The following is a 14,712-nucleotide window of genomic DNA, read 5'->3' as shown; positions in this document are numbered from 1 at the left end:
CATATAAATAATAAAATTCTTCACAGAAATAAAGTTATTTTTATAAATTTGAATAAAATTCTAGTTAAAATTCCAAGTATCTTTATAAATAATAAAATTCTTCTCCGACATTCAATTATTTTATGAAAATTTTAATAAAATTCTTAGGAAAATTTTAATTATTTTGATAAATAATAAAATTCATCGCAGGATTTTAATTATTTTTTATACAATATTTTAATCAAATTCCTCGATAAATGTAATATTATTCTTAAAAAAATATTTAATATTATTTAATATTTAATATTATTTATAAAAATATTTAATATTTATTCTTTAATATTATTTATTTCTTTAAAAATATTTATTATTTTTAAAAAAATATTATTCTTAAAAATTCTATTAAAATTTGTCAAATGAATTCAATTATTTAAAAAATTTATTGATAAAATTCTGTATGATAATTAAATTTTAATAAACATTCAATTATTCAATAAATTATTTATTTTTTAATTTAAATAATTGAATTTTTTTATGAAATTGTACTGATGGTAAAAATAATTGAATTCTTGCGAAGGATTTTTTTTAGAATTTTTGTAAATAATTGACATGTTTTAAAAAATTTTATGATAATTTAAATTATTAAAAATTATGAAGAAGGCAATCACTCCGAGTCGAAGACTCGGAGTGATGTTTTGTAATAATATTCTTATAAGTTGTTTAATTTCAGAAAGGTTTGAATTTGAATGTTTTGAAGAATTTTATTTTCTACAGAAAAATAATAATGATTAAATATTTATTTAAAAATGAAGTTATTGATGTTTTTGGATAATTTTACAATTAAAGAAATTTGTAAATAAATGTAATAGAACATTTTTTTTTTTTTTTGAGTATCTAATAATTTTTAGAGTGAATCAGAATGTTCTTTATGGTCAGGAAAAAAGTCAAAATCAGTCAGGAAAAAGTCTGGAAATCAGGGAAAAGTCAGGGAAAACTAAAATTAAATATTTGTGGCAACCCTGTTAATAATAAATCAGTAATATAATATAATATAAAAATCAAATACTAAAAATTCGAGTACAATTCAGAAAAATAAAAAAAAAATCAAACGCTGACTACTGACTATGAGGAAAACTATTTTCCAATGTTAGTTTTCTCGATAATAATTTATGCGTATGTATATAAAAATGTGTGTGTGTACATTGATGCGCACTTGTGTGTGCACCTGTATGTTGAAGACTACACACAGTGAGTGAGTCTCAGGCTAGTCCATTCGGGTTCTTTCGTTTCAAAAAGAGAAGAGAAAAAAAAAAGAGTGGCAGCAGCAGCAGCAGGCTAGCAGCAGGGGCAGGCTGGCGGCAGGCATCAGTATTATTATATACGTAGGTGTAGTCGACTAGGAAAGGTATATTGGACGGGTGGTGGTGTGTAGAGTTGAGGAAAGTCTCTACGCGATACACGGCTCGCTGTCGGCTCTGTTGGTTCGCAAACCTCGGTGGGCCACCACGGCGGCGCGCATGTCCGCGTTGCCATGATCGCCCTGGCCCACTGACCTATATTACACACGGGTACAGGTCCCGCATACAAGTCGGACCAACCATGATGTAAGTATCAAGCAACACTCGACAAAACGCGGGCCACGTTGCTCCGGAAATTGACGTCGGTTCCGAAAAAATTTTCAATTTTCTTCTCATTTTCAACCCCCTCACACTTGTTCACCACGCGGCATTTTTTGGAATAATAGTTTTTTTTGGTGTTGAACTTGAGAGTGGTGCGTGTGATTGAGAATGGCTCTTGAAGTGTTTCTACAGGCAATTTGTGAATTGTGAGTGAATTTTCTCCACACTTTTTTTTTTCTCCCAGCAAAAATGGAAATACAAAGTGAAAGATGGATTAGGAAAATCCAAGTTTTTTACTGAAAAAAAAGGTTTTTATTTTGAGTGTTGGGGTTTTTTTTTTTTTTTGGAAGCGACATGTGTTGTACTCGTTGTCGAGTGAACGAATGACGAGAGAAACATTGGCGGGGGCGGCGCGATGGCGGCAACGGCGGCGAGCGCATTGAGAGAGAGGTGATACGCCGATGCAAACGAAAAGAGAGGAGGCTTTACAGCAACTAGGTGACGGCCGCGTGTATACCGGGATTGTGATGCAAGGTGCTTTTCCTCGTTCACAATTTTACACTCTTCTTTCCTTTTCTTTTTTTTATTTTTCTTTTTTTTTTTTGTAATCATAGTCTCTTCATGAGTGAAAGTTTCGGAAAAAATTCTCGATTTTTTTGGAAGAAAAATTTTCCATGGAGTTTTTCTTTGGAAAACTTTTTTTTCAGTGACCCATTTGGAGACGTTCCAGTTTTGTCGAGGGGGGAAAAATTGCACTGGAAATCAGTGAAAAATCACTTGCTTTTTATTGATTAAAATGCGCTGAGAAAATGGGTCAGTGAAAATTAATTAAATTTCACATTCAATGGAAGATTTTACTACCTATTTTTTTCTTATTTATTTATTTATTTTTTTTTTTTTTTGAATGGGAAAAAAATTATTTACTTTGAATATTTATTTGGGTGTTAATTATTACAGGGTTGTCATAGGTCAGGGAAACTTTGGGGAAATTAGGGAAAATTCGGGAAATTTTATTAAAAGTACTGGAAAAAATTGAATCTTTTAAATTCAATTTCTGAATTTTCGCTTATTTAGCTATTAGAGTGTGTACAAATTATTTAATGACTAATTTTACGTAAATAATTCAAAATTAATTGAATTCTAACAATTTTATTATATTTTAAAAATTAAATACAATTTAATTTTCATAAATAGATGAACTTCCAAAGGTTTTAATTTGAAAATTAATTTTATTAATTTTCAATATCTCTATACTATTTTAATAAAACTACCCAAATGAAATCAATTATTTTAAAAAATTTTTAATAAAATTCTACGCAATACATTTTGTTATTTTCAGAAATAATAAAAATTTCACAAGAATTCAATTATTTACAAATTTTTTAAATAAATTTCTTCGCAATAATTCAATTATTTACAAATTTTTAAAATAAATTTCTTCGCAATAATTCAATTATTTTCATAAATAATAAAAAAAACACTAAAAGAATTGAAAAATTTTGAACATAATTAAATTCTTCGCAGAAATTCAATTATTTAACAAAAATTTTAATAAAATTCTCGTCAAAATTTAAATTATTTTTATAAATAATAAAATTCCTCTCCGAAATTCAATTATTTTCCAAAATTTTAGGATTTGGAATTTTTCATACTTTCATGTTTATAAATTTTAAATAATTTCAACAAAAATTCAATTAAACTTTTTTTAAAAAAATTAATTCTACAGAAGTAGAATTAATTTATTAATTAATTAATCAAATTAATTTTTTTTTTTTGAAAAAGTTTAATTGAATTTTTGTTGAAATTATTTGAATTTTATAAACAAATGGAATAAAAATATTGAATTTAGGAAAATCGTGTTTTGTGTTAAAAAAAAGAAGTTCTTTGTGCATTTTAAAAAAATTTTAATCAGAAATGCTTTGAAATTTCACGAGAGTTTAATTAATTTTCAAATCAATTATATACGTGTTCTTTGAATTTTCAAGGAATTAGTAATTTATTCAAATACACGTGCTTTTAATTACTTTTGAATTCCATGAATTAATTATTTATACGTCAGCAAATTTTTGTATGATGCTTTATTTGATTTAAATATATTTATTATTACTTAATTTTTAATTAAGTGTTTAATTAATTTTGTTTGATTACTTAATTAGTAATAAATTAATTGTTATTATACAATTAAATTAAAATTGTATTCAAAATAATTGAATTCTTTTGAAGAATTTTATTATTTTTAGCAAATATTTATTTTGACGTCAGTCGTCTGAAAAATTGTATTTTTATTAAAATTCTTGAAAATAATTAAATTGCTGTAAAGAATTTTACTATTTATGCCATTTATGGAAATAATCAAATATTCTTCCAATGGATTTTATAATAAAATTTTTAATTATTGGAATTTTTAATTTTGCAAATTCGATGATATTTTTTTATTTGAAAGTTCAAAAAATATTTAATAATTGTGCGAAAAATGTTGTGAAAGTGTATAAAATGAAACGAATAATACAGTGTATTTTCTATTCTAAGGAAAATGTAGAGTCAAAGTCAGACGAATTATATACTTCTATTTTAAGTAGTAGCGATCAATCATGAACAGACACATAATTCGAAGCACGACTTGTTGCCTCGTGAAATTTGCTTTCTTTGCAATTTACATTAGCAAAAAATGTGTGTATACTTAATAATTTTTTATTTAAATTTGTCATCACTTTTTTTCATGTATATATTTTTTTAAATATCTCTAAAGTGGAATATTACCTTTTGAATTATTATTATGCATAAAAAAATTCTTATTTTTTTTTTTTTTGTAATTTCACATGGGAAAAATTAACAAATCAAATATTATTATTAAATCAAAACTTTTAATTAACAATAATAATAATTCTACTATTTTTATAAATAATTTACTTTAAAAAAAAATTTTTACTAAACAATTTTAAAAAAAAAATTTTTTTTAATTTTTAAAAATTTTTACTAAAAAAATTTTTAAATCAGGATTTTAAATATCAATAATTTAAAGTGAAGAAATTAATTCTAAGAGTAAAAATATTGAAAGGGAATGTAAATTCAAAATTGAAAGTCGTGTAAATTAATTTCCAAATTCTATTAATTTGCTTATAAATAATTATAGAAATATTTTTTATTTCTAAATTCTTATTATTATTATTATTTTATTTATTATTATTATTTTTAATTAATTTTATCAAAAAACTTGATAATAATAGAAATCCTTCGAAGAATTTTATTATTTAGGAAAATAATTGAATTCTCGTGAAGAAATTTGTTCAAATTTTTAAAAATTCTAATTAAATTCTTTTTGAAGAATTTCATTGAATTTTTTTTTTTTTAATAATAAAGTTTTTTTTACTAATTTTTAATAAAAACATTAAAGATAATTGAATTTTATGAACAATTTCTTTCAAGGTTTCAAAGTAATCGTATTTGTTAATAATTGAAATTAAACATTTAACTATTGAATTTTATTAAAATTTTAGAAAATAATTGAATTCTATTGAAATTTTTTAGAACGAATTAAGAATAAAATTGAATTCTTTCGTGAAATTTTATTGAAAGTAATTGAATTTTTGCAAAGATTTTACTATTTAAAAAAATAATTGAATTGTTTCGAAGGATTTTTAAAAATTTTAGAAAATAATAAAAATTCTATTGAAATTTTTTTGAACGAATAAGAATAAAATTGAATTCTTTCGTGAAATTTTATTGAAAATAATTGAATTTTTGCAAAGATTTTACTATTTAAAAAAATAATTGAATTGTTTCGAAGGATTTATTAAAATTTTAGAAAATAATTGTATTCGTTCTTGAAATACTATTAAAATTCTGTTTGAAAATAATTGAATTTTTGCAAAAAAAAAATCTACTATTAAAACTATTTATAGAAATAATTGAATTCTTACGAAGAATGTTATTATTTATGAAAATAATTGAATTCCTGTGAAGAATGTTATTAAAATTTTTTGAAATTAATAAACAAGAATAATTAATTAGTAAAATAGTTAATAAATTGAAAAGTAAGTTCCGCGCGCTATTGTCAAAAAAAATATATTTACTTGAATCAAATAATTTTTATTTAAGTCAAATAAATTATATTTGATTCAATAATTTCGGTATTTGAAGCAAATACTATTTAATTGTTACAAATGAAAATTATTTGACTCAAGTAATTATTTATTTGATAATAGGAAAATTATTAATTTAAAAATGATTAATTATTAGTTATTTAAATGAATTTAATTTTTTCCAGTGTTTGATTATAACTTTTTGGCTCATTTTTTTCATTACTAATTGTTTAATATTCTTAACATTATTTTAGAGAACAATTATTCATTAGTGAAATTTTTTTTTCTAAAAAGCATAATAATTGATCGAATATTATAGTAAGCTGGAAATGTAAGGAAAGTTTGAGACATTGTTTATTTTTTTAAAGTGTAGATTGAAATCAATTAGTTCAAGGACTTAATGTTCATTAGCCTTTACTTTTTTTAATTAGGTGATTATGAAAGAACTAACAAGATATATATATGTATATAAAAATATACCTTGTAAGTATGGCCTAGAATGTTTGTTGATAATAAATTAATGATCATTTTAACGGAAAGATAAAAGAAAAAGTAACAATTGTTCTTGTGGATCATAATGATGATAATTGTGAGTGCAGAAAAAAAGGGGTTTAAGAACTAACTAATTTGATCAGTGACTGACTTTTTGCATTTAAATTACATTTTTACTCATTCAAATTTAGGAGAAATATTTATATCAAATATTTATTATTATTTATTATATTTTTTTAATACATTTTTTTAAATAATAATTTTTATTCATTAATAATTTACAAAGTTTTAGAAAGAAAATCTTCGATTAGTGAGAAGTTGAAAGATGATTCTTCCATAAATTTTTTTCTTTCCTTTCATTTCTTTTTTTTTTCTTTTTTTTTAATCTAAAATCTCGCTTTATGTTAAAAATGAGAAGATTAATGAACCTATGATGCATTGTTAAAGAATGCTTTATGAAACATTAAACTAATTTCTGATTAAGAAGCATATAATGTGAAATAAAAAGATAATGTGGAAAAGATAATAAAAATGAATGTTCATTTATATACATATAAAATATAGTGAAAAATTAAAGAAAAAATAAATTGTAAAATTCAAATTTATATTGTATTTTCAAGGCGTGATTCGCTGTGATTCAATTTTATCTGCTCGCGCGTCTTGTTAAAGACAAGAAACACACTGATAAGTGTGCTTAGATTCTAATTTAGATTAGAAAATATAATCACACTCGCGTAAGGACGCAATTTTATGTGCGTGCTTTACAATAAACATTACTCACACATATTTGTTTTCACTACAATTATACGTTTAATTGTTTTTAGCTTCAAGTTATATTTGCAATTTTTCAAGAAAAAAATTACTTAGTTCAAAAATTATTTCATTCGAAACTTTTTATTTGTGAATTCTTTTTTTTCTTGTGCTTTGTTCTTTATAATAATAATAAATGATAATTTAATAAATAATAATGATTATAATAATAAATGTAATAATTATTAATTACTAAAGTAAATGTTACTGTTCCATTTATTATTTTGCAAATTAAAAATTTTTATATGTTTCAAATATAAACAATAATTTTTGAATAATTTCAAATTGAAAATTTCAAAAATTCACCTATTAACTACATAATAACTCATGTTTATTAGTTTCAAAAATGTTAATAACATTTTTCGCAAGAATTAATTAAACTTAATTAGTAATAATTACTACTAGTAGTAGAAGTGGGTATCCGGACAAGAAGTCCAAAACAAAAAGTCCAAATCAAAAAATCCATAGTAAATGAAATCCAAAAAATTAAAATAACAAATAGTTTCACTTTCGATTTTTTTTTCGATTTTTTGTCCTGGTCAAAAAGTACCTTTCCTTTTTTTGAAACATTTTATAGAATAATTGAAATTCTTCTAGAAATTTTTTTATTTATGAAATTAATTGAATTTTTGTAAAGAATTTTTTTATTTTTGAAAATAATTGAATTCTTGTAAAGAATTTTATAAAAATTGTTGAAAATAATTGTATTTCTTGGAATAATTGTATTAAAAATTTTATAGAATAATTGAAATTCTTCTAGAAATTTTTTTATTTATGAAATTAATTGAATTTTTGTGAAGAATTTTTTTATTTTTGAAAATAATTGAATTCTTGTAAAGAATTTTATAAAAATTGTTAAAAATAATTGTATTTCTTGGAATAATTGAAATATTCCTCTAGAAATTTTTTTATTTATGAAATTAATTGAATTTTTGTGAAGAATTTTTTTATTTATGAAAATAATTGAATTCTTGTAAAGAGTTTTATAAAAATTGTTGAAAATAATTGTATTTCTTGGAATAATTGTATTACCAATTTTATATAATAATTGAAGTTCTTTTAGAATTTTTTTATTTTTGAAAATATAATTGAATTTTTTTATGTTTCAAAATAATTGAATTTTTGTAAAGAATTTTATCAAAAATGTTGAAAATAATTCCGATTTTATAGCGTAAAAGTAAAAATGTGTCTTTTTCACAAGTTTCATTATATATTTTTGACGATTTTATTTATTTTTGATTTTTTGACTTTGGACATTTTTATTTTAGATTTTTTGTACTTTGGACTATTTTTCTTGGACTTTCCGGTCTGAATTTATTAAATTGGATTTTTTGTCCTGTAATCGTAGAAGTTTATTTTTCAATTAATAAATAATCCAAAAAATATGTTTTTTCTCATTAAATAATTTTTTCAATCTACAATAATTTGTACCTTCAAATTGAAAAAAATCATCTGTCCCAATTATTTTTCTTCCTATTCAATTAAAAAAGAATCATTAAAAAATTGTTATATTTCTCGTTTGAAATTTTGTGGTTTCTTGGAGAGTTTGTTTCTTATTTTTTTCTAAAAAAAAAAAGGAAAAATAAAAAAAAAATTCTCAAACAAGGTTGAAAGCGAGAAAGGATTTCGCGAAATGTTAAATAAAAAGTAGAGAAAGAGAGAGAGAGAGAGGGAGAGGGAGAGGAAAAAAAATATAAATCCTCGCTTCCGGCGGCCCAAAATCAACGAAGCTCGCTTGCTTCGACGAGTTTCGCGAGGGATCTAGGCTGGATTTTTTGATGGGCCTCTTCCTTTCTAGTCCAAGAAGAGTATTCTCTCTCTAAAGCAGTGGTTATCAAACCAAAAGAATATTTAGCCAAAAATTCACCAACAAAAAAAGAAAAAAATTATAAAATTCATCAAAAAAAAAAAAAAATAAAAATAGAAAACTGGGCATAAAGAAAAAGTATTCTTTACCAATTATGCGAACATTTTAAATTATTTTATTTCATGTTTTTATTTTCTTTGGAGGATCATTTTTTTCACAAAAGAAGTTCTTTTTTTTTTTGCAAAAAAAAAGAATTTGCAAAAAAAAACTTCTTTTGCAAAAAAAAAAATTTTTTTTTCTTTTTAAATTCTTATCATTATTTTTTCTTTCTTTTTTACGGTGAAAGGGAAGTGACAATTATTTTCGAGGTTTTGATAATGGCTGATAAGCCTTGAGTGTATTTTGGAGAATATGAATATTCACGGCGTCTTCCGGGCGTGGCGTGATTATTTAACCGCGATTTGGGTCAGGTTTCTTTGATTTATTTCAGATCGTAAATTTTACAAAACTGGACATTGGTGTATATTACAATTTTACATACACAAGTTTCGCGAAACATAAAATAAAAAAAAAACTATATTTTTTGGTATTTAGAGTTACTAATTAATTAAAATGACTAATAATTACTAATTAAATTAAATTACTAACAATTACTAATTAATAAAAATTAATAATAATTCCAAATTATTATTACTAATAATTACTGCCCAAATTTGAATTAGTAAAAATGTTTACTAATTTGAATTAGTGTAATTTTTACTAATTTGCTGCCTGACTTTTTGCTTTTGAATTAGTAAATTTTACTAATAAACAGTAATTTTTACTAATTTACTAGTAAAATTTCCTGACTGACTTTTTGCTTTTTAATTAAAAACTTTTACAAATCGATTTTTTGCTTTTGAATTCGTAAATTTTACTGCGATAAATTAGTAGAAATTATTTTTTAGTAAAATTTACTAATTCAAAAGAAAAAAGTCAGACACTAATATTCAAATTAGTAAAAATTGTTACTAATTCAAATTCAGAGACTAGTAATTACTACAAAGTAATTACTACTACTTAGCTCTAATTTTTTTTCTTTTCTTTATTCACCAAATTATTCAAATAAATTTTATTTATTTATTTTTGTATTTATTTATTCAGTGGCCACTAATGAGTATAAGTCATTGTAATCAATTCTCAAAGAAATTATTTATTTTCCAAATTAAATTCTCAAGTTTTCTTCTTTTTTTAAATTAATAACAAATTTTGTTTTCAAATGAAAATTTTGATTTGCTGTTTCTCTAGTGTGTGTGTATTGCACTTGGGAGTAAAATAAAATTCAATGGAGTATTAAAAAAGATGAGGATGAATTTGTTAAATTTAACACCCACGTACATTTTGTTGGCAAGGTTAAAACCATTTTTATCGTTTGCTAAAAATTCTTTATAAAAATAATATTACAACCTTTTATATTTTCTTATGTAATTTTATTTATATTTTCTTTTTTTTGTAAAAGGCAATTTTTTATTTTATGAGAACGAAAAAATACCATCGAAATGTCAAGAAATGTTAATTATTATTTTTAATTTATTTTCAATTATTTATTGACTTTATTATTTTTATTAGCAAATGTTACGCGATATTCAATTTATTATTATTATTATTATTATTATTATTATTATTATTATTATTATTATTATTATTATTATTATTATTATTATTATTATTATTATTATTGTAGAGATAGGAAAAATTTTTGTTTTTAAATATTAAGTTCGATTTTTAAAAAATTTTGCACAAATTCAAAATTTTATAAAATTTACTTCTTAATAACGATAATAACAATTTTATTAATATTGTTTATTATTTTCAAAAATTTTAATATAAAATTCTTTGTTTTCAATTTTTTTTTAATTTTAAAGAAATTCTTCGCAGTAATTCAATTATTTATATGAATAAAAAAATTCTTTGCAGAAATGAATTCAATTATTTTCGAAAAATTTGATAAAATTCTTCAGAACAATTCAATTTTGTTGACAATATAATTTAATAAAATTTAATAAAATTTCACGAAAGATTTTAATTATTTTCATAAAATTTAAATAAAATTCTTTCCTAGAATAATTCTCTCTTTTGAATTAGTAAAAATGATTTTCAATTTGAATTAGTGGCTGATTTTTTTGCTTTTTTAATTAGTAGGAATAAGTATTCATTAGAAAAATTAACTGATTATTTAGTAGATGTTACTATTTATTAGTGAAATTTACTAATTCAAAAGCAAAAAGTTACAAGTAAATTAGTAGAAATTACAATTCATTAGTAAAATTTACTAATAAATTAGTAGAAGTTACTGTTTGTTGGTAAAATTTACTAATTCAATAGCAAAAATTTAGTAAGTAAATTTTACTATTAAATTAGTATAAATTACTATTTATTAGTAAATTTTACTAATAAATTAGAAGAAGTTTATTAGTAAAATTTACTAATTAATTAGTAGAACTTACTGTTTATTAGTAAAATTTACTAATTCAAAACCAAAAAGTCAGTCAGTAAATTTAGTAGAATTTACTATTTATTAGTAAAATTTACTAATTTAAAAGCAAAATGTCAGTAAGTAAATTTTACTAGTAGATTAGTAGAAATTACTATTTATCAGTAAAATTTACTAATTCGAATTTAGTTATTTTTTTATTATTAGCAACGCCACTTTTTTATTTTACTTTACGTTTTACTTAATAATAAAAATTTGTATTTATGGTTATTATTAGTATTATTATTTACTGTGGATTGTTGTTTTTGTCTATAAATAACAAATGAAATAAGTTTTCAATGAAAACCCCTTCAATTAGAATAATTTTCTCTTATTTGAAATGGATTAATTCGCTTGTTCGAATGAACGAGAATTTGGCACGTGCTTGGTGCTCTTGATACGACACGTGGGTTATATGCACTTGCAAAACGCTTTTCCCGACCTCTTTTTCATTTGCACTCACTCACTCACTCTCTCACTCCCTTCCTACTATATATCTCGCGCGCATTACGCTGATTTGTATTCATCCGTTTCATCTCCCATATGATTCCGGTATCAATTCCACTGATGAGCCTCATAAAGGGCAATACGACCCGATTGCCGTAAACACGAGTACTATTTTTACGTACACACATTTACAGTTTGCATACTCTGATTTTATGAAAATAAATTGCTAATGTCATTTTCAATTCGTTGGAATTTAATAACATTTTTCTATTTTCCATGAAAGAAATTTTTTTTTTTTCATTACCGAAATGAAAAATGTTATCACATTTTTAATATTTCAGTAATAAAAAAAAATTTGCTATTTATTTTTCCGTTTGGATAATGGATGAAAAATTTTCTTTGTGATAGAAATTATGTCTGACTCGAAAAAAAAATTAAAGGGGATAAAAATATCGATAAACAAAGTAAATTAAAAATTAAAATTTGTTTGTATTAATTGTCAAACTCTCTAAATAATAAATAAATATAGAATTAGGAATATTGACTAAAATTTTTGAGATTCAATATGGAGACTCTATTCTCCACCTGCGAACGCCAAGGTCACCGCTAGATGGTAGTTTAGTTCTTTCTTGGAATTTTTACTGACATCTGGTGGCGACCTTGGCGTTCTCAAGTGGAGAAAAATTCATTTTAACCCTAAAATCTTTTTTTATAATTAATAAAATGCAAAAAATGTTTTTGTAGGAATAATTTAAACTGTGTATTTTTAGCGCACATTTACAATTTATATTATTTAATAATAAATAAATAAATAAATATTCATTATTTAATAATTTATATTATAAATGTTATAATTTATATACAAATAAAAATTATTTTATTTTGTAATAGCGAAAATTGAAAATAATTAAAATTTTGGGAGGGGGGGGGGGGGTTATAATTATTTATGAGTAGTAAATTATTCTAATTTAACAATTTTTTAATTAAAGAGTTATTTTTATTAAAATAATTAATTACGAATTTCGTGAAAGAGTGAAAAATTGATTGAAAATAAATTTAATAGTTGCAATAAAATGATAAATATGTGTAGAATTGTGTGAGTGTACTTGCACATAATTGCAAGTACCCATTTCATTAATGATAAGTTTATACAGTTGTTCTGTCCTTTTTCGAGGTTCTTTTCAAGACGGTAACCCAGTTTTCTCTATGCTCGTAATAACAGTATGCCACGTAACGATGGTTTGTTAATTTCCAATAAGAATTTCCTAATCAAAAAAAAAAAAAAAAAATCTTTAACGCAGTTGATTCTCCTATTACTAAATTTAATTTTTAAATACTTTTATTTTTCCCAACAATTTCTTTATTTCTTTTTCGTAATTTTTCTTTTACTTTCTCTTTCTTCGTAAAATTTAGTTAAACCATTAATTCACATTAGTAAAAATATTTGTTAATTTTTTTTTGCAAAATTGAATGAAATAAAAAAGAAAAAATGAATTGAATTTCAATTATCTTTATAAATAATAAAATTCTTCTTCGAAATTCAATTATTTTTAAAAATTTTAATAAAATTCTTGGCAAAATTTTACAGGAATTCAATTATTTACAAAATTTTTAATAAATTTCTTCGAAATAATTCAATTATTTTTAAAAATTTTAATAAATTTCTTCGAAATAATTCAATTATTTTCGTAAGTAATACAATTTTCACAGGATTTTAATTATTTAAAATACAAAATTTCATAAAATTTTTAGAAAAATATCAATTATTTAAAAAGATTTTTTATAAAATTCATCACAAGAATTCAATTATTAAAAAAAAAATTTAACAAAGATCTTTTCAAGAATTCAATTATTTTTATAAATAATAAAATTCTTCACTGAAATTCAATTATTTTTATAAACTTGAATAAAATTCGTTGGAAGAATAAAATTATATTCAAAAGTAATAAAATTCTTCGCAAAAATTCAATTATATTCGAAAATTAAAAAAAAAATTCTTTTAAGAATTTCAAGTATCTTTATAAATAATAAAATTCTTCTCCGAAATTCAATTATTTTAGAAAAATTTTAATAACATTTTATGAAAGAATTCAATTATTTTCAAGAGTTTTCATATAGAAATTCAATTATTTTTAAAAATATTATTCCAATTCAATTATTTTCAAGAGTTTTCATAAAAATTCAATTATTTTTAAAAAAAATTATTCCAATTCAATTATTTTCAAGAGTTTTCATAAAAATTCAATTATTTTTAAAAAAATTATTCCAATTCAATTATTTTCAAGAGTTTTCATAAAAATTCAATTTTTTCAACTATTTTGACAAAAAAATTCCTCAAAACAATTAAATTCTTTTTCTAGAATTATAAAATTCTTGTCAATACTTCAATTATTTTTATAAATAATAAAATGTTTCGGAGAAATATAATTATTTTCAATTTAATTATATATTTCAAAATTTTCAGCAAAAATAATTATAAAAAACTCCTTTATTTCCAAGAAAATTTTAATACATTCTTCAAAATAATTCAATTATTATTTTAAATAATTTTCAATACAATTTTAATTATATTTTTTCGAAAGATATCAATAATTTTTAAAAATATTATTTAAATTCAATTCTTTTCAAGAGTTTTTCTAAAAATTCAATTATTTCTAAAAATATTATTCAAATTCAATTATTTTTATGTTCAAAAGTTAAAAAGAAATTCTTGTCAAAATTTCAATTATCTTTATAAATAATAAAATTCTTCTCCGAAATTCAGTTATTTTAAAAAATTTTTAAATAAAATTCTTGAGAAAATTTGAATTATTTTCATAAATAATAAAACTCATCGCATGATTTTAATTATTTTTGATACAATATTTTAATCGAATTCCTCGAAAAATGTAATTATTTTTAAAAATTTTATTAAAATTTATCAAACAATTCAATTATTAAAAAATTTTTTGATAACATTCATTA

General features: G+C 21.6%; 1 protein-coding gene across 11 annotated transcripts in view; it reads left to right on the top strand.

Moving 5' to 3' along the window:
- Positions 1–14,712, top strand: part of LOC122507030 (nuclear receptor coactivator 2) — a 156,480-nt gene that overhangs the window by 97,324 nt on the left and 44,444 nt on the right. Inside the window, exon 1 of one of the 11 annotated variants that reach the window (XM_043619531.1) lies at positions 1,375–1,583. The exons of 9 other annotated variants lie outside the window; for them this stretch is intronic. In XM_043619531.1, the coding sequence (XP_043475466.1) occupies positions 1,579–1,583 (5 nt within the window). In that variant the 5' untranslated portion in view covers positions 1,375–1,578. One more of the 11 variants, XM_043619532.1, reaches the window with a different exon arrangement.

The sequence above is a fragment of the Leptopilina heterotoma genome, unplaced genomic scaffold (genome assembly GCF_015476425.1).
Source record: "Leptopilina heterotoma isolate Lh14 unplaced genomic scaffold, ASM1547642v1 Lhet_44, whole genome shotgun sequence".
NCBI classification, from domain to species: domain Eukaryota; kingdom Metazoa; phylum Arthropoda; class Insecta; order Hymenoptera; family Figitidae; genus Leptopilina; species Leptopilina heterotoma.
Note: the sequence above shows the minus strand (reverse complement) of the source record. Positions and strands in the feature narration are given on the sequence as shown.